Source organism: Protomyctophum parallelum (assembly GCF_964188405.1).
Source record: "Protomyctophum parallelum genome assembly, chromosome: 8".
Taxonomy (NCBI): Eukaryota; Metazoa; Chordata; class Actinopteri; order Myctophiformes; family Myctophidae; genus Protomyctophum; species Protomyctophum parallelum.
In genome coordinates, this window is record NC_139703.1 from 395,001 (window position 1) to 416,831 (window position 21,831).

At 40.9% G+C, this 21,831-nt stretch overlaps 1 protein-coding gene across 1 annotated transcript in view; it reads right to left on the reverse strand.

Annotated features, from left to right (window-relative positions):
- Positions 1-13,542, reverse strand: part of LOC310863749 (NACHT, LRR and PYD domains-containing protein 3-like) — a gene marked incomplete at both ends in the record, with an annotated part of 19,962 nt that extends 6,420 nt beyond the window's left edge. Inside the window, 6 exons of the mRNA XM_083772244.1 lie at positions 3,947-3,990; positions 4,378-4,527; positions 7,032-7,202; positions 8,801-8,971; positions 9,142-10,897; positions 13,287-13,542. Of these exons, the coding sequence (XP_083628370.1) occupies positions 3,947-3,990; positions 4,378-4,527; positions 7,032-7,202; positions 8,801-8,971; positions 9,142-10,897; positions 13,287-13,542 (2,548 nt within the window). The remainder of the gene's footprint in view (positions 1-3,946; positions 3,991-4,377; positions 4,528-7,031; positions 7,203-8,800; positions 8,972-9,141; positions 10,898-13,286) is intronic.
- Positions 13,543-21,831: the final 8,289 nt, after the last annotated feature.

Sequence of the window (21,831 nt, forward strand, 5' to 3'; positions counted from 1 at the left end):
ATTCATATAATTGACAGTTGAAAGCCCAGCCACTGTACTAGCGAGGTAATCTAAATAGATTGAAATAAACGTGCATGGTCACGGTGTCATGGACGGACCACAGTGATAGAGACAGACAGTCAGGGCATAGGAGAGGAGGAGATGCACCTATTTGCAAAACAGCAGCGTGTGTGTGCGCCAATTTGTTAATTAATTCATGGTTCACAGGTTCAGGTTTTCGTTCACTAATACATCTTGTTGTATATTTGCGTTATTTAATTCATGCAGGTGTTCGTTCTTTATTTATTTAAGATACAACACACCAGTTGGGCTTGCAAGTTGCATGTGCGTGCGTCTGTGTGTGTGTGTGTATGAGAGAGGGGGGGGGGGGGGGGGGGTGAGGTGGGCAGCAAGGCAAGCGGGGGAAACCTTTTTATTTATTTTTCCATCATGTAACCATAGTATCCATGAGTTGTTTGGTCGTATTGCATTTGTGCATGTCGCAAAAACGAGGGCGAGGCTTCATTTCATAGGGCGTGCCAGATTGTTTTCAGCTGTCACATTTATCACTGCTAGAAATTAAGGTAGGATCAGCTGTTTGTGATCACTTTATAAATGCTGTGGCGACGTGAGTGTACTACAAAACCGACGCTCGAATTTGGGGCAGATTTTACACTCAATTGATAAATGAGGGACTCAGGCCCTCATTGTTGTATATTAAATTATTAAAGTATTTTTAATTTAATATACAACAAGATATATTAGTGAACGAAAACCTGAACCTGTGAACCATGAATTAAATAACAAATAGGCACACACAAGCAGCGCTGCTGTTTTGCATAGGTGCTCCTCCTGTCCTTTCTGTCTGTCTCTCTCTATCACTGTGGTCCGTCCGTGACCAACTTACCATGCACGTTCGATATTTAGATTGCCTCGCAGTCGTTAGTCGCTGCAGTGGCTGGGCTGTCAACTGTCATTATATGAATGTGCAGCCAAAACCGTAGCCTCATGTGGCTGGCACTGGTGGTGGTGGTGGTGGGCTGGCTGGGTAGCCTACCTATCTCCGATGAGGTTCCCACTTGTGCTGGCACGGTACATTTGGCATTCGAGCGACGCGCAGAGATGGGCAAAATACATTGAAAATGTATTTTGATACAAAATACAAATACTGGGTCAAAAATGTATCTAAATACAAAATACAAATACTGGTCTGAGAAATGTATTTGAGATACAAATATTTCAATTTGAGTGTGTAAGCTTTGATTGATTGATTGATTGATTGATTGATTGATTGATTGAAATATGTATTAACAGTTTGCAGAATTACAGTACATTTCAAGCAAAAAATCAATACAAAGACTGTTAACTGTGAGTGGACGACCCAATTAATCATTACACTTGTTTACAACAGGGTCCACCGCATGTTCAATTCATCAAAACATTTAGAGACGTACAAATAGACACTTCTATTTAGTCAAAGAACAGAACAGGAATTCATCATAAAGGAAGCAAAAAGGGAAAAGAAACATATACAGTGAGGGGAAAAAAGGGGGGGTGGTCGGGGGGGGGGGGATTCAGATTTTCCAGGGGGCCAGTTTCGAATTGCAGCCGTCTGTAGGTGCCCTTTGAGAGCGGTTCTGAAGGAGTCAAGGCATTCATATGTCTTAATGACTGTTGGTAGGGCGTTCCACATTTTGGTGGCATAGGAGCGAAAATAATTTAGTCCCTTGTTTGTGCCGAATCTGGGTTGTACATGGTTTGTTGCACTCCCTCTGGTGTTGTGGGTGTGGACTTTGTTTACATTAAGGAAGTATTTAGACAGGTACATGGGTATCTTGGTGGTGTATCGAATCTTGTGGACCAGACCCATTGCAAGATGCTGTAGTCTGTCGTCGACCCTAAGCCATCCCAGCCTGTCAAAGTGGGCAGGGGTGAGGTGGGTTTGGGGGGTGAGGCCAAGTAGGAGCCTGACCAGTTTGTTTTGGGAGGTCTGGAGCCTTGTTTTAAGGGCCTTTGAGGTGCTGTGGCACCAAGAGGTGCATGCATAGTGTTAAAATGGCCACCAACGTAATCAAAAAAGTCAATCAAAGAACAAGATTCCTTTACAGGATCTCCTCACTGGTCAACAAAATCACCTTGAAGACCTTAACAGGAGGCTTCGTACAAGGTTTCTTTGACTATGCATGCACCTCTTGGTACCACAGCACTTCAAAGGCCCTTAAAACAAGGCTCCAGACCTCCCAAAACAAACTGGTCAGGCTCCTACTTGGACCCACCCCCCGAACCCACCTCACCCCGTGACCCCTGCCCACTTTGACAGGCTGGGATGGCTTATGGTCGACGACAGAGTACAGCATCTTGCAATGGGTCTGGTCCACAAGATTCGATACACCACCAAGATACCCATGTACCTGTCTAAATACTTCCTTAATGTAAACAAAGTCCACACCCACACCACCAAAGGGAGTGCAACAAACCATGTACAACCCAGATCCGGCACAAACAAGGGACTAAATTATTTTCGCTCCTATGCCACCAAAATGTGGAACGCCCTACCAACAGTCATTAAGACATGTGAATCCCTTGACTCCTTCAAAACCGCTCTCAAAGGGCACCTACGGACGGCTGCAATTCGAAACTGGCCTCTGTAAAATCTGATCCCCCCCCCCCTTTTCCCCTCACTGTATATGTATCTTTTCCCTTTTTGCTTCCTTTATGATGAATTCCTGTTCTGTTCTTTAACTAATAGAAGTGTGTATTTGTACGTCTCTAAATGTTTTGATGAATTGAACATGGTGGACCCTGTTGTAAACAAGTGTAATGATTAATTGGGTCGTCTACTCATAGTTAACAGTCTTTGTATTGAGTTTGTGCTTGAAATGTACTGTAATTCTGCAAACTGTTAATAAATATTTCAATCAATCAATCTGATTGATTAATCAGAAGGCGGAATAAAAGTGACATCACACATTGTGTTGTGTTGTGTGTATGGGTGGGTGCGTGTGTTTTGACCCTACAGTTTAAACCTGAGGCAGTGTAAATGTTTATGTCCATTTGAGATAAAATTACATTCAAACAAAAAAAGTATTTTATGTATTTGAAATACAGAAAATACTCAATCTGAAAGTATTTAGATACAAAATACATCTCATTTCTTCCATCCCAGCGAAATACAAATTACAAAATACAAAAAAGTATTTCAAATACGTATTTCAAATACATGTATTTCAAATACTGCCCATCTCTGGCGACGCGTCTGGTTTATTAAACGAGGAGGAGATTGCACATACCGTAACTCCAGAAAGACATCGGCCTGCTGTAGATTAGGCTACAGTAGGCTACCCACGTTGGGACTCTCCACAGCTGCAGCACTGCACTATACTCTCCAACGTCCCGTCATGGAAATATTTCAGCACAGACAGCCCAAATCCTTGCATGTATGTGCTCATGCAAAACACTGTTTAAATGGCTTAAGCATCTAACTTGCAACATTGTTTTTAATTGCGCGATTTTATCTCCTATTAATTTCATATGACACATGTGTTTAGATGCCTGTGACAGCCTCTCAGCTGGTCAAACAATGCTGCTCCGCTGTTCTACGACAGAAAAACAGATGAGGACAAAGCGTACAACAGCTCCCGACCAGACGTGATTTTTGTCTTGGCACAAGTTCAATTTCAAGCTTCGGCGGAAATGGCGTGCACCCATATTTTGGCGTACGCACGGTTGATAAATGAGGGCCATAGTGTATAATTCTAGAATCCTATGTGGACACCATAGGTAGGCAGAGTTCACTCAAAACTGTGTTTAGTAATAAACCCCCTGAAATATAATGCATGTTTTGGTAAATATAAACACATTACAGTTATGTTAAGTGAAAGTGACATGCTGTATAATATGAGCTGTTCATACATAGCAGGATGTTGTGCTTCTTTGATTTCATGAATACAACAGAATAAACACTTACACTTCCTCAAACCTGGTCTCAGCCTGCACTCTCCACTGTGGTCACTGTGGGTGAAGGAGAGACAAAGATAAGATAATAGAAACAATAATGATAGATAATGCATTTATTAAACATTAAATGCTACTATACAGCACCCTGTACCAACCCCTGTTAAGCATTATACTTTAGCTGTTGAAAAATAGCAGATCTACAAGCTCTAGCGCGGCTACGAGGGTGGGGGGGGGGTCCCTGGAACAACATATTTTCAGATGGGGGTCGGTGGCCAAATACATATCATTTTTGGGGTCCTTGACATGAAATAGTTTGAGAACCACTGACATAGAAACAGGGTTTTTCTGAAAACTATGAAAACTAGAATCTAGTGTCAGGTCTAAATGGGTTAAACAACAACTAGGCACATTTACACTGACTGACATCAAGTCTGTCCATACCTGAGAGTCTGCAGTTGTCCAGCAGAGGGCAGCGTCTCTTGGTCTCCTGGGTGATTGTAGCTCAAGTCCAACACTTTCAGGTGGGAGTTGGATCTCAGAGCTGAGACCAGATAAGAACAACCTTCCTTTGAGACCATGCAGCCTAACAACCTACACACACGCATGCACGCACGCACGCACGCACGCACGCACGCACACACACACACACACACACACACACACACACACACACACACACACACACACACACACACACACACACACACACACACACACACACACACACACACACACACACACATACACAGGGGGCCAGGATTAAAGGGATATTTCACCTTCAAACATGTTTGGAGTCATTTTAACATAATGAGGAAAGCACCTCAATCAGCGTCAGCAGGCGACGCATTCAAGTGCAATCGCTGCCAGAGAGACTTTCACTCGCAAATTGGACTGCACAGCCACACAAAGCACTGCTCCCTCAGCACCACCTGATCTAATGCAAGTGCACTTGTGTCATGGTCTCTCAAGACTGACGACCGCTACTATAGGGAAAGAGCGAGGTGACGAGAGTGTTAACATTCGGGGACAACTCCGCCACCATCTTGTTTGTTAACGTCACTCAGAGCAAGCAGTGAACGCACTGAACTCAGGCAGTGTACATGATCTTCCATCAATATACTATCTTCGTTTAGCAAAAAACTACAACTTGGACTGTTTATCTTCCATCTCTCTACTATCTTTGACGTCACTGTTTAGATATGGTACGCCATACGCCAGTCCAGCGTTGTGTCGGATGCAATGCAAAGTGGAAGCAAAACCAAGGACATGAGATGTCGGAGTTATCAAAGAAACATCGTATCGTAATGGCTAATAATCATTTTCAGACAGGTAAGTTAGAATCCAAACGTTAATGCTACACGCTGTTGTTTACATATTACACGGTTCTAGCCTTTGTTTACACGACAAGGCTACTGGACTAGCCTAGCTTTGCTCATGAGACATCTCATGTCCCGTTTACTTAGACTCCTCCTTGAATAATAAGTCCATGATAATAATCAGTAATCAAGATAACTCTCTCTCTCTCGAAAGCAATTGAAATTGAATGGAGTGAACTTGCTGGGTGTTGAAAAGCCGGTCGCTAGGCTACTTTTTGTTTTTGCAGGCCGCTGGGCGAGTGGGCGGGTGGTTGATTAATATATTTTTGGGGGGAAGGTTGGTGCGGGCTGGCTCCTGTGGCGGGACGGGACAGGAGAAAAATGCATAACCCCTGAATCTGGCTAGGCTAGGGGATACATTAATTCACATCAGGTGAAAATTACAACTCTCATGCAATGAGTGTGAGACAAAAAAAACATTGAATATTTAATTATATGTTGTACTAAATTGAATTAATACCCTTTGTTTAGCGGTTTTCTTTTTTTTCACTAAATCAATGGTTTTATGTGCATGACTCGCCAGGATTCTGGATGGCTTGATTATAGGCTTAAAATAATTGATATAAATATTTGTTTGTAAATCTCTATGGGAAAAATGAATGTGGAACCACAACGCCCACTGCTATGCCCTATAGGCTGCTATAGTAGGCTATGATATCCCCCACATCATCAACAACATATAGATTTTAACATTAATTCATGTTCTTTGTTCTACACATCCAAAAAGTTAGCTTCCGGGTTAATTCGACCTTGGGACTTTTTGAAACATGTTTGTGTCACTGCATTGCTTATTTCTAACCTAACATGTTATCATATACAAATAATAAGGGAAAATTAAGGAATGTGTGGCAAATCTGCAAAAGAATGCTTAGCCTACCACTAGCTTTCTTAATATGTGTTCATAAACACAATCACATACATGTGATTGTGTTGTATGTATGTAATGTATATATACATGTAATGTATATTATACATTTGTTCCAATCCAACTCCATTTGGAAACGTTGTGACGGCTGTTGAAAATTGGGGTACCATTAACAACCAATATAAGGCAAACATTTCCAAATTTTATTATACTTTAAGTAGCATGTGACGTGTCAAACTAGGGGGTTTTCTTGATGCGGAATCCATTGCAAGCATTAGTTTTGCACAGAAAACATGACAAATGTGATGAGGTCAGCACATTTGGGCACATTTTGGGCAAGTGGCTATGTCTATGTTTTCGTGCAAAACTAATGTTTGGAATTGATTCAGCATCATGAAAACCCCCTAATTTGACATGTCACATGGTACTTAAAGCATAATGGAATGTTGGGAATTTTGCCTTATATTGGTTGGTACCCCAACTTTCAGCAGCTGTCACAAAGTTTCCCAAGGGAGTTGTGTTGGAACATAGGTATAGGTTATAGTAGACACCTTTATGAACACATTTGTGAAGAAAGCTAGTGGTAAGCATTCTTTTGCAGATTTGCCACACATTTCACTACTTTTCTCTAACTAAAAGGAGTAGCTCTGTAATTCAAACCAGGTGTGGTTGGAGGAACATGCAGCTATGGGAATCACACAGGTGAATGAAATCAAGAATGATATATTCATAAGTTCTTGCTTATGTCAAGTACAAGGAAGTATGTTTGCATTTGACAGGAAGTAATCAAAATATGCCTATATTAGGGAATTATGGATGCATGTAATTTACATAAAAGGTTAAGGCATACTAACCTGAGTGTCTCCAGTGTACAGTTTGGACTCGCCAGTCCAACACAAAGCTTCTTTATTCCTAAATCCTGCAAATCGTTATATGTCAAGTCCAATTCTAGAAGACTAGAGCTGGAGGTGAGAACCGACGATAAATCCTCACAGCATCTCTCGGAGAGGTTGCAGCCACTCAGCCTAAAGAAAAAACATTGTGCTAAAATTAGATTTTATTTTTATTTTCTTTCGTATAAAATAATTTAAGAAAGATTATATATATATATATATATATATATATATATATATTGTTGTTAGTTCTCTATGGGAAAAATGAATGTGGAAACACAACGCCCACTGCTATGCCCTATAGGCTGCTATAGTAGGCTATGATATCCCCCACATCATCAACAACATATAGATTAATTCATGTTCTTTGATCTACACATCCAAAAAGTTAGCTTCCGGGTTAATTCGACCTTGGGACTTTTTGAAACATGTTTGTGCATTGCTTATTTCTAACCTAACATGTTATCATATACAAATAATAAGGGAAAATTAAGGAATGTGTTGCAAATCTGCAAAAAAATGCTTAGCCTACCACTAGCTTTCTTAATATTTGTGTTATTAAAGGTGCATGTCTACAATCACATATACATTTGTTCCAATCCAACTCCACGCACGCACACACACACACACACACACACACACACACACACACACACACACACACACACACACACACACACACACACACACACACACACACACACACTTGAATGGTTTGTAGACGAGACTGGATCATAAAGACCAAGGGCAATTCTCAAGGATGAACTTCCCTCATCTCTCCTCAAGCTCAAATGTGACCGCTTCTGACCGAGGCTAAGTCATTGATTTTTTTTTGTCATATGAAAGCAGGGAATCATAGCTTCAAATTGACAGTTTGACCCACCAGTTTTTGAGATATGGCATAAGTAATGTCTAGCAGAAAACAGCAAAAACAGGCTTGAAAGGTTCACTTCTGTGGTCTCTAACATTACATCTAGCTACATGTTTAAGCATTTATTTGATTTTTGCATTTCGATTTCACCTCTGACATTTATTTGAGACAATCTCTAGTCTAGTATGTGAAGAGTTTGCCTGTGCTATTATCCATTTTGGATACAAATAAATGAATGAATGAATGAATGAATTAATTAATTAATTAATTAATTAATAAAGTTTTTCTCATCTTCTAACCCTAACTCTAACCCATTGACTGTCTCTGTATCAAAAAGAGTCACAAATAACCATTCAGGTCCCCAGAATATGATCGTATACCTTAAACTTAGCAATTATTTGTGCTACAATATTACTAGTTTCATATTTATTATAGTAGGTTATTTGGCTCTGTTGGGCCCTCAGGTGACAGAGGGGTACAGTAACTGTTCATATTTATTATAGTAGGTTATTGGGCTCTGTTGGGCCCTCAGGTGACAGAGGGGTAGAGTAACTGTTCATATGTATTATAGTAGGTTATTATAGCTAGTCACTGGCACGTAAGGTGACAGCAGTCGTACAGATACAGAAATGTGTTTGGAGGATTAAGTAGTACGAATGCATGACTTGTGAGGGGGAACACGCACGCACGCACACACGCACGTACGTACGTACGTATGTGTATGTATGTATAAGCAAGTACCAGGCTCGGTTCTACTTCGTTCTACTGCTAAGAAGTAATCATCTTCGCGAAGTATAAATGAATCAGGGCAAACTCCATGTGTGGTTACGCCAGGATAATTGTCAGGCATTATACAAACCTGAGGGTCTCCAGTTTACAGTGTGGACTCCTCAGTCCAAGACACAGATTTTTTATGCCCAAATCCTGCAGATCGTTGTTGCTCATGTCCAATTCTATTAGACTGCAGTTGGAGCTGATAATTGATGCTAACTCCACACAGCATCGCTCTGAGAGGTTACAGCTACTCAGCCTGAAAAAGGAGCAGTGATAAAAATCTGTTTGTATTCTCTTTTTTCTTTTCCTGTAAAATCAATATCACATTATTTATTAAAGAAAGATAAACAGCATTAACGTTATTATATTAGTATTATTTCCTATAGAACTGTGACATCATATTTTAAGTGTATTCAGTCAACCTACAGAGCTCTGTTGGAGGCTTTGACCACTGGCAGCAGCCTCAGAAGAGCCTCTTCTGAAGAACCGTATTTCTTCAGGTCAAACACGTCCAGCTCCTTTCCTGATGACAGCAACATGAAGGCCAGAGCTGACCACTGAGCAGGAGAGACAGTGGACAGACTCCCTGAGGTCAGGTACTGTTGGATCTCCTCCTCTAGAGAATGATCACCCAACTCATTCAGACAGTGGAACAGATTGATTGTTCTCTCTGGAGAGCGATTCTTCCTGATTTTCTTCTTGATGTACAGGACCGTTTTCTGATTGGCCTGTGACCTATTTCCTGTATGTTCCAGCAGTCTTTGTAAGAGAGTCTGATTGGTCTCCGACGAGAGGCCCAGCAGGAAACGGAGGAACAAGTCCAGGTGTCCATTTGGACTCTTTAAGGCCTGGTCTACAGCACTCTGGTAGAGGTCATTTAACTGTGGTTTCAACAGCTTTGACCACTTGGAGGTTGACAGTACATTGACGCCAGTGTTGGTGAATGTGTGAAAGACGTAAAGAGCAGCCAGAAACTCCTGGACGCTCAGATGGACAAAGCTGAACTCCTTGTCCTTGTGCAACCCACGCACCTCTTTAAACGTCTGTTTGAACATGCCTGAACACACTGCTGCATCGTTGATATCAATGCCACACTCTTTCAGGTCTGCTTCATTGAAGATCAGCTTGCTTTTCTTCAGATGTTTATAAGCCAGTTTTCCCATTGCCAGAATGGTGTGCGTGTTCTTCTCTGGACTCCAGTCATACTTGGTCTCTTTCTGTTTGGACTGAACCAGCATGAAGTGGATGTACATCTCGGTCAGGGTCTTTGGCAGCACTGTCCCTTTTATTAAAATGTCCTTCAGAACTACAGCAATGATCCAACAGAAGACTGGGATGTGACACATGAAGTGGAGGATTCGTGATGTCTTGATGTGTGAGATGATTTTATTTGCCATTTTCTCATCACTGATTCTCTTCTTTAAGTACTCCTCCTTCTGGTCGTCAGTGAACCCTCTCAACTCTGTCACCCTGTCAACATACATAGCAGGGATCTGATCGGCGGCTGCAGGTCGTGTGGTTATCCAGATGCGAGCATTGGGAAGCAGGTTTCCCTTGATGAGATTTGTCAGCAGCATGGCCACTGACATTTTCTTTTCTACGTCAGTGCAGATCTCCCTTTTCTGGAATAGATCGCGTAGAGGAGTACAAAACTCATCCAGCCCATCGAAGATGAACATAACGTTAGACCCTTTTCCGCTGCAAATATCTGCCTTGTTGATTTCGCCAAAATAACCATGAAGAAGTTCCATCAAGCTGTATTCCTTCTCATTCTGCTTGACATTCAGCTCTCGGAAAGTGAATGGGAACATGAAGAGGATATCCTGGTTGGCTTTGTCTTCTGCCCAGTCCTGAGCATACTTCTGAGTTAAGGCTGTTTTACCAGAGCCAGCCACTCCCTTCATCAACACTGTTTTGATTTGAGCTTCCCCGGGTAAAGGTTTAGTGATGTCTAGCGACTTGATTGATGTTTCTGGCCTGGATGTTTTTCTGGACATAGTTTCAATCTGGCTGACCTCATGTTCCTTGTTGACCTCTCCACTAGCTAACACTGTGACATTGACCTCTGTGAAGTCTTGGTTCAGAGGTGTTTCTTCTGGGTTTTCTTCAGGTCGTTTCCACTCAATCAGATACTCTCCCCTCTTCTTCAGAAAAGACTTGAGTAGTTGGGGAGTAAGGATTTCTAAATAACCAAAGAACAGAGGACACCAGTAAGTGCATGCTATGATAAATGTGGTCCTCAAATGAGTGGACTTGGTAATTATACTGTATTAATGGCTGTGCTGCTGTAGATGCTGAATTATGAATCTTGCTGCTGAATCTTCCATTTGATGTCTTATTAATTATTATTTAAACTAGGCATAGAGCTGTCAATGTTTCTTGTTGAATTGATACAAAAAATGACATGGAATTGTATTTCTGTTCTGACACTTTGTTTATTATAGTGGCATAAAACCCTATATGTTATCAGGTTAAGAACATGGTAAAACAAGAACAAGAACATGGTAAAAACATGGCATGCTACAGAAGTATACAATGATGTATTGTAAGCAACACAGCTGCAGCTAATTAAATAAATAGTGTGTGTGTGTGTGTGTGTGTGTGTGTGTGTGTGTGTGTGTGTGTGTGTGTGTGTGTGTGTGTGTGTGTGTGTGTGTGTGTGTGTGTGTGTGTGTGTGTGTTAGATTAGCCAAATGGCATTGATCACGCCTCCAGGTCTTAAGTTAAGTAATAAGACCTGGTACTTAAAGGGTAAGACCCCATTTTTTAGAGGTTTGGGTTGTTTTCTTACCTTATTATGGGCAAACTATTACATTCCATGAGTTATTTCGCTGCGTTGTGTTGTTTATTAACAATTTAAGAAATAAAAAATAGGATCCATTAACTTCCATTGTAGCGGGGAAACAGCTCTCAAAGTCACTCTTTTAGCACATGAACCAACGCAACAAAAGCTGATTCTGACAGTTTATGACATCAGGGAAACTCATGCGGTTTTATTTATTATAAAAAATGTCAACTTTGTCTTGTTTTGACTAATTTGTGTAGAAAGAAGATCCGGTAGGTATGCCTACGCTGACCAAATCACTGCTGTTCGCATCTGATCTGATTGGACCAAAACTGTACACCACTTCCTTATTGGAAACGACGGGGATGTAAACAAATGGATTTGATCTCGTACGCTTGTCACTAAAAACATACACAATGGACGTGTTTGAGGGAGATACTTTATAAGACACTTTAGAAGAAGTGTGTAAAGTGTCTGTGTCTGGGATTGATATATGCGAGGGTGCATCTAAAACAGCGTGGAGAATTCTGTTTACAAACGAAACCTCGCCGTAGTACTGCTGCAGTCTATCTCCGACTAAAGTAGTAACTTTATAAATCTATCTTAAAAGATGAAAATAAAACTGCATGAGTTTTCCTGATGTCATAAACTGTCAGAATCAGCTTTTGTTGCGTTGGTTTATGTGCTAAAAGAGTGACTTTGAGAGCTGTTTCCCCGTTACAATGGAAGTCAATGAGCGACTATTTTTATTTCTCAACTCAACGGAGCGAAATAACTCATGGAATGGAATAGTTTGCCCATAATAAGGTAAGAAAACAACCCAAACCTCTCAAAAAGTTGTCTTACCTTTTAAGACACGCAAAATACAGCCCTTAGTCTTCAAGTTTGTCAGTAACTTGTAAACATGCATATTAGTCAGGGAATATTATCAGTATAATGTCAAATCTGGGAATACATTTCTTACTAATAATTTTCTTCACCAGGAGTGTTTTCCGTGCAAAACGAATGCGTGGAATGGATTCAGAATCATGAAAACCCCCTAGTTTAGCCATAGCCACTTGCCCACATATGCCCAAATGTGCTGACTTCATCACATTTGTGATGACGGCTATGGCCATTTTAGCCAAAGGAGTGTTTTGTGCTAAACTAATGCTTGGAATGGATTCAGAATGATGAAAAACCCCTAGTTTGACACGTCACATGCTACTTAAATGGAGTGCCACCATTTTTCCAGTTTTGCATGTGTATGAGGTGACAATACTTCATTAGACACCCAGGAGTCGTTTTTATGTGCAATGGTGTATTAACATTGTATTTAGGGTTTCTTCCTGGAGGCTGAACACATTATCAGCCCCTCCCCTTACCCCTCCCCCTTTATCATACAACTACAGCTGTGGGTGCGGCTTCAGTTCAGGTGGATCACCACCCATCACCACATGCCCACATAAAAACAACATTTTAACAAATACACTTTTTTGAAAAAAATATACCTCCTTATATAACAATAAGACCTGATGATCATGTTTTAGGGTGGAAAAAAATCACGGCACTCCATCTTTAAAGCATGATGAAATTTAGAAAATGTTGCCTTATAATGGTTGTATGGTATACCAACTTTCAGCAGCTGTCAAAAATTCCCCTAGGGTGGTTGAATATAAACCAATGTGGGATATGTTAGTAGACACCTTTACAAACACATTGGTGAAGAAAGTTCTTGGTAAGAAATGTATTCCCAGATTGTATTAATATCCCCTGACTATAGTATATATACCATGTCTTCACCTACCTTTGGTTTGGTTCTCCTGTAGATCAGTCATTTTGACCTTCTTCAGGACAGCCTCCACGATCTGAGTTGCATGAGTAGTGTACAAGTGCACGATCAGATCCACTGTCTTCATCCTGTCAGCGTCTTCCAGGTCGCATGTTTGGAGCGGCTTGAGGCCTTCAGCATCAACAAGCTTCAGATGCCACTGGAACTGCTTAAAGTCTTCTTTTGACAGATCGTTGAGAGTTGTCAAGATACGTTCCTTAAGTCCATCCATGGTTTATTCCTGACACAAACAGAAACCTCTGGGTATGAAAATATTGATCACAAGCTGTAGTTAATGTTACAAAAAAGAAGAGAAAAATATATAAATATAATAAAAATACGTCTCTGGTAGGCTGACACAAGCGGCCGCCTACGAGCGGCTTGCGTGCGACGTAGGTGCGTGTGTGCAGCTGCAGGTCATGGTACAAACAGACTTTCTGTGCTGAAACGGACGGTACCTCTGAGGGCCCCTAGGGGTCCCGGACCCCCTATTGAAGATGGGGTCCCGGACCCCCTGTTGAAGACCCCTGGTACCTCTGAGGGCCCCTAGGGGTCCCGGACCCCCTGTTGAAGACCCCTGGTACCTCTGAGGGCCCTATAGGGGTCCAGGACCCCCTGTTGAAGACCCCTGCCTCAGCCTATATGCTAATTGTCCAGAGAATGGATGAAGGCTGAGTGGTTGAGCTGAGACTCTGGCATCTGGTTGCCAAGGTAACAACACAACCACTTCCTCACTGTCACCGACGCAAGTGACGTTTGGGGGTCATTTTAAGGTCTACTCTGGCTTTTGTGAAAACAGGAACATCTGGGTGGGTAAACACCGCTGATGTGCCCTTGGGCAAGGCAGTGAACAGTGACAGACAGACTATATATATATATATATATATATATATATATATATATATTAGTGGTGGGCATATCCTGGAGTTAATCGCGATTAATCGTGATTAAAATGGTTCATTTCAAGTCTGCCCAAGGCATTCGAAATATGTGTGCGCTGCCCAAATAATGACCAGATGTAAGTCCTTGAGAACACAGGCCAGGTGACCCATTAGACCAGGTGCCCTAATTATGGTTAACAATACAACTAGCCTATTAATACCTTATATTTCATATTGTGAGCTTGTGGAACTGTTCACAGTGTTGCCAAGTCTAGTCATTATAAGCTACTTTGGACTTTTTTTATCTGTAAAGTTTTTTTTAAATATTGGTCGTCCTTGACATGAACATGTTTGAGAACCACTGCTCTAAAACAACATTTATTTTCTGACTTTTTCGGATTTTCTGACTTGATCTGGCCTGTTAACATTTTCATAGACATGGTTGCTTGTTTCTCTCTCAGTCACGAAATGTGGCCACCGTCAAAGGTAGTGCTAGAGTTTGTTTTGGTTGTGATGCATGGATGATGGCATCATGATGCTACCGCACAGACCACACAGACTACCGTAGAGGCACGGACCCCTACGCAGACTATCGCGGACCCCCACGCTGAACTCCGCGGGGGTCTGCGCTGGCCTCCTCGGTAGTCAGTGTGTGTGTGTGTGTGTGTGTGTGTGTGTGTGTGTGTGTGTGTGTGCGTGCGTGCGTGCGGACATGCTCATACATGGCCACAATGGTCCAGGAAAGGCTGGGTTAAATTCACTGTGCAACATTAATATAACCTTGCAGGGCCCGTTGGTCAGGTACAGAAACATTAATATAACCCTGCAGGGCCCGTTGGTCAGGTACAGAAACATTAATATAACCCTGCAGGGCCCGTTGGTCAGGTACAGAAACATTAATATAACCCTGCAGGGCCCGTTGGTCAGGTACAGAAACATTAATATAACCCTGCAGGGCCCGTTGGTCAGGTACAGAAACATTAATATAACCCTGCAGGGCCCGTTGGTCAGGTACAGAAACATTAATATAACCCTGCAGGGCCCGTTGGTCAGGTACAGAAACATTAATATAACCCTGCAGGGCCCGTTGGTCAGGTACAGAAACAGACGAAGCCTGGGACGGGACCTGGTCGGGTCCCGACGGGCTTCCAGGTCTCTCTACCACAAATACACACATGACTGTTTCACTGTTTAGTGCAATTAACTCAACTTTTCACTGAGTAAAGGCATATTCATAGTCTGGATTTTCGGTGGTGAGGTGACCACCGCTCCGGTGGTGAGCTGACCACCGGAGCTGAAATAAGGTTGAGCGTTGGTGAGTAAAAACAGAGAGAATGACTGGGGCGGTGGCGGTGGTTTGCTCTTCACCGCGACTCGTGACGTGATGTTGTAGTTCGGTGGTCACCTAACCACTGAAAATCCAGACTATGTATGAGCCTTAAACATTTTACCGTCATGGATCTTATGTTGGTAACTTCAACAGCAAAGTAATTTATTCATTACATGTTTTTATCTCAGTTAGTAACTTACCGAGAGTTCAAAGTGGAGCTTAGTAGCAGCTCAGTAGCAGCTGTCGGTTAAATGTCTGCAAGAGGAGGAGGCTGGTGTAAAGAAAAAGAAAGGGGTACAAAAATAAAGTCACTTGTTTGAATCTGTAAGGATTATTTTACTGTCTGTCTGTCTGTCTGTCTGTCTGTCTGTCTGTCTGTCTGTCTGTCTGTTAATCGTATAGTGAGGGGATATAACTGAATGGTTGAATTCTCACTTGAGGAGTTACTGTCCTTTCTTTATTAGTACTATTCATCTATTAGTAGTATTTATTTATTAGTAGAGAGGGAATATCTCACTTTCATGAGGACTTACTGCTCTGTCGTTATTATGGTAAAGAGACATTTAGAGATTTAACCCAGGCCTGCCTGCATATGTTTTGAAAATAGCAGATCTACGAGCTCACAACGTGCCACGTGGTGAGCTTGTAGATCTGCTAGATGTAAAGTAAATGCTTCTTTTGGGCTTGTTTTCATCTTGCTAAATCTGAACACACTGATTCTTTTTTAACATCCCCTGACTAATAATGCAGGTAGCATTATTAGTCAGGGGATGTTAAAAAATAATCACACTCATGTGAAGTGAGGGGCGCTCTTATCATCCTACATCATCACACCTGATGATCATCACTCATCATTCCGGCCAATCACAATTTGTGTCCTCAACTTTCTGTCTTCACATTTCTGTCCTGACTTTGAGGGATTCTACCGTTCTAGCCCCTCCTATATGCCCAGCGTTTGGTGTGGGTGCACACACTTTGTCCTAACACAAACATTAAATCCCATTGACAATGAATGGACAACTTTGAGTGTTCGTGTAAACACAAACACTGCGTAACACAAACACTGATGACGAAGGTGAGGACGCAAATTGTGATTGGCCGGAATGAGATGATGTCATGATGACGGCAGCTCACATCCTCACAACTAAATACAACCAATGATCCCATTTATAAAATGTATTTTCCGGGTGGAATAATAAGTTAATCATCATACAACAAAGAGCAGTGGGCATGCATGAAACTGCCAGCACAGCAGAAAAATGTAAATGTTTTTAGAGGGGAGCTAGCCCCTCCTATATACAGCTTTTGTCCCCCACCAGAGCCATCTTAATTTTTTTTATTTAACCTTTATTTAACCAGTAAAAAACACATTGAGACTGAAGTCTCTTTTACAAGTGTGAACTGGCCAAGACAAGAGGCAAAATAAGTGACACAGCTCTGCCAGTAACAAAAAATACACAACAAAAAAACAGGACAGACATACAATGCTCATAAATACAGTACCCACTACCGAAGAAGCTCAAATGGAGAACAGGAACGCGACCAATAAGGACTAATAAATAAAAACTAAGCAACGGAAATAGCTAGTAGACTAAAAAGCAAGCAGACATTTGCTATACGACGTCAAAGCAGGAGCAATGTATGGGAAGTGTGCTCATGGCAATCCTTTTAAAGCTCACTAGGGGAATCACAGCAGCCAGTTTGAGTCTGGACTGTAGGTCATTCCAAGACCTGGGTCCGAAATAAGCAATGCTTTTTCCCCCAGCCTCTAATATAGCCATCTAATATATAGCCATCTAATATAAGAGTTGCGATATTGAGGGGTCAGAAAACAGCATGGTCACGTGGTTCACGTGTCTATGGAGTTAACATTACTCTAATAGACCCCCAGGTGTTTTGTATGCGTCTATGGAGTTAACATTACTCTAATAGACCCCCAGGTGTTTTGTATGCGTCTATGGAGTTAACATTACTCTAGACCCCCTGGTGTTTTGTATGTTGTGGGCTTGTAGATCGGCTATTTTCAGCATGCAACCAAGTGTAAAATGACTTATACTGGATCTCTTGTCCACTAGTCCCTTCTTAACATTTTAGTCTAGTTTGTATCTGTTGACGAAATTGTCAATATATTTAGTCTTAGTTTAGTTTTAGACATCATAGCTTAGTTTTCATTTAGTTTCCATTTAGTTTTCGTCAGTGAAAAAAGGTAGTCGACGAACATTTTTCCTCTTAGTTTTATTCGACAAAAACAACACTGGCGTCAATTTATCCCTAAACCTATTTGCCATTTTTTACTATTTAAAAAAAAACTTTTAAAATAGTTCAAATAGCTGATCTACAAGCTCACAGCGTGTAGGTGTAGATCGGCTAGTTGAACTATTTTACATTTATTTTCAAAATAGTAAAAAATGGCAGCCCTGCCCCTATATGCCTAAACCTAACCGTAACATGTAAAACAACCGCCCACCACTGTTGTGGAGTGAGGGGTACATCCGCTCCGTGACGCACGGCGGAAGCTTCTGTGAAGCACCAAACAACGCCGAACTCGAGACCATTCGCCCCAGAGCTGGAAGAGGCGTCTACCTTTCTGTGGCTATGACCTCATACCCTCCACGCCCACAAACCAATCAGACAGATCAGAGACCCTTATTTTTTGAGGGGCGCCCCTCCTATATACAGGTTTGATGTTTTGTTTTTAGTTCAATGTTTGTTTTAAAAAAACGACATTGACAAAGAAAATTCAATGTTTGTTTCGTCCCAATGTTTGTTTTACATCAACATGTTGTACGATGATAAGAGCGCCCCTCATTTCACCGTGTGAAGAGAAATGATGGTTGTTTTTATAGCTGCTCCAAGCTATACCGAATTATACAACAGGTCGTTTCGAGGAAGCAATCTGATTGGTTGAAACAGCCTTCTAGCCGTGGTTCAAACGAGCACCCCTCCACACCTAATCAAAACAAATAATTCAGCTGCTCTGTTCTCCCAGAGTGCAGCAAACTCGGTGGCTATAGGCTAGCTAGTTTCTTGGGACATTTGTGGTCGTAGTGACTACATCTGTCATTAAAAATATGTTTTTTTCTTAGTTTTAAGGGTAACTGTTGTATAATTGCAATATTACACTTGAGCAAAGCAAAGCAAAGTTCTTTGTTTACCCAGGGAAGTGGACTAAGCTTCAGATGCTTGTTTACAGCCACTCCCTGGTAATAGAACATTTCATGGTAGGGGTTCAATGCCTTGCTCAAGGGCACTTCAGCGGTCTTAATATTAACATGCCGGTCTGGGGATTCGAACAGGAGACGTTCCGGTATCAAGACCTCTCCGCAAACCGTTCGGCCACCACTGCCCCAGCGTGTGGTTTAACGTGATTATTGTCACAATAATGACGTTAAACCACACCCTCTCGTGTAATATTGCTTAATTCCCTTCTCGATGTTGTAAGATGATAAGAGCACCCCTCACTTCAGACGGGTGTGATGTTTTTGTATTTTGAGGGGCGCTAGCCCCTCCTATAAACAGCTATAGTGATTAATGTTTGTATTTTGAGGGGCGCTAGCCCCTCCTATAAACTATGGAAACATAAAGCTGCCAAAATTCAAATTAAATGGCAAATACGAAAAGTCAATTGAAATAAGATAAATGCTTTTTCATTGTCAGGTCATTAACGAGACATGAGACAAAAATAAATCTAAAATGCAATAGCATTTACATTTAATCTACAGATGTGCTCATTCTATGACACAATTAAAATTATAAATAAAATATCATTTGATTTTAATTTTCAAAAAATGCCCCGTAAATTAGTGGCCAATATTACAATGAAAATGCAATTTAGAAGATTCAAATTAAATAATAGAAATGCTTTTTAACCTTCAGATATTGAACACATTTAAGTGAAAATATAATGCAATAGCATTTACATTTCATCTCCAGGTGTGCTCATTCTATGACAGAATGAAAAAGCAAAAGCAATTTACATTGCATTTGCATTTTCAAATTGGCGTGTGTACTATTTGAAAATGAAAATGCAATGCGATTTGCTTTTGCTTTTTCATCCGGTCATAGAATGAGCACACCTAGAGATGAAGCAAAAGCAAATCACATTGCATTTTCCTTTTCAAATCGTACACACGCCAATTCGAAAATGAGTGATTTGATTTTGCTTCATCTCCAAGTGTGCTCATTCTATGACCGAATTTTAATATTGACCACTAATTAGCTGGCATTTTTTTTTAAATTTAAATACAAATGATATTTTATAATATATAATTTGAATTGTGTCATAGAATGAGCACATCTGTAGATTAGATGTAAATGCTATTGCATTTTAGACAGCTATAGTGATTAATGTTTGTATTTTGAGGGGCGCTAGCCCTTCCTATAAACAGCCATAGTGATTAATGTTGTCTGAAGAAGCATTAAAAATGCCATTGACAATGAATGGAGAATTTACGTCATATCATGTATCATGAGCAAATCCCTCTCTTTGTTTATTCGGGAAAGAAATTACACAATGGGAACTATGCACAAAAATGAATTTCTCCCACTTTTCTTTTAAACTTGTAAAACTGTGATGTGACAATAAAGATGATTCTGATTCTGACTGGGAGTCTGATATTGGTTTCTGAGCTCATGTGATTCAGACACACGATATAGTAACTATTTAAAATAGATTGACATTATTTTAAATTAAGTAATTAAACCCCACTTTTTAATTTTTCTTCTAAAAATTGTAAAATACTATACGCACATAAATGTACTATTGATACAATCAATTAATTTCATAGCAAAACGATTCCATACCGACTTTTTAATTTTTCTTCAAAAAATTGTAAAATACTATACGCACATAAATGTACTATTGGTACAATCAATTAATTGCATAGCAAAACGATTCCATGCCGATTATTTCCATTGTAAAACAATACGATACATAGTCAATGTTGCCGTTTTCATTTCGATATACTTTGATTCTTGAAATTAAAATCAGTTTTCCAATGCAGTTACTATATCGTTACACCCCTACTAATATAACCATTACAGAATGTTGTCACTTTACTTCATCATTTATTTAACTCACAACCATGATCACATGGTTTGGAGCACAGATTCATAAAAGTATACAATCGAAAGTATACAATACATTACAGATTACACGATATACATAGACATATAGGAAGGCTGGGGGTACACAAGCACATGGCCGTTTATCCGCCATAGTCTCCTTCTCCTACCAAACCACTCCGTTAGCACACAACTCTCCATGCACACAAAAGCCTGCACGCCACCCGAATCCATATGCACTGCATTGCTTCCCCACAACTGCCATATTTACTGTACAAATAATACTTTTGTCAGACACACTGCGCAACATTTCACTGTGATGCAAATTACATCACAAATGCCCTTTCCACTGCACACAGTCACACACACATACACACACGGCGCAGCAGTACGGTACAGCACAGTATGCTACATTACAGTACAGTACAGTACAGTACAGTACAGTACAGTACAGTACAGTACAGTACAGTACAGTACAGTACAGTACAGTACAGTACAGTACTAGACCGGGTTAACATCCGAATGGGCCCTATAGAGCGTCGCAGCCCCCTCGAGAGACCCGGAAAATAAATCACCCGTTCATTTTCCTCATATACTTTTCAGAAAGTATTTATTTAAAGACGTTTACGCCGCGTTTAAGCCAACTCTTGTCGTGACAAATCATGACAACAAACACAATTTTTTGGGCCGAACAAAGAATTAGAAAGAAGAAAAAACGGCAGGTTACAACACTTTTTTGTTGTTTTTCTTCTTTGTAATTATTTGTTTGGTCCAAAATATTGTCTTTGTTGTCATGATTTGTCACGACTCCAGTTGGCTTAAAAGGTCTTTAAATAAATACGTTTTGAAATGTCTATGGGGAAAATGCATTGGGATTAATTTCCTGGGCCTGGCGTCGTCATGAAAGGGGGCGGGACTGTGACGCTCTATAGGCATAGCCTGATTTTCGGGGGCCCCCCTCCTTGAGTGTTACAGATTAGTTAACTCGTTACAGATGATGTCATTGCATGTGACACAGGTGTGCACATACAGCCATCTCAAGGCACAGCATGTTCATCATAAACCGTAGTATATGCCATTAATTGCGACCGTGATAGGTTGCATTTACTATGAAAACCTGCATCTCTGTGTGTTAGTCACACCTCCATATATGGTCACGCCTCGTGACACCATACCTCCATATATGGGCACGCCCCGTGACATCACGCCTCCATGTATGGTCACGTCTCGTGACATCATGCCTCGT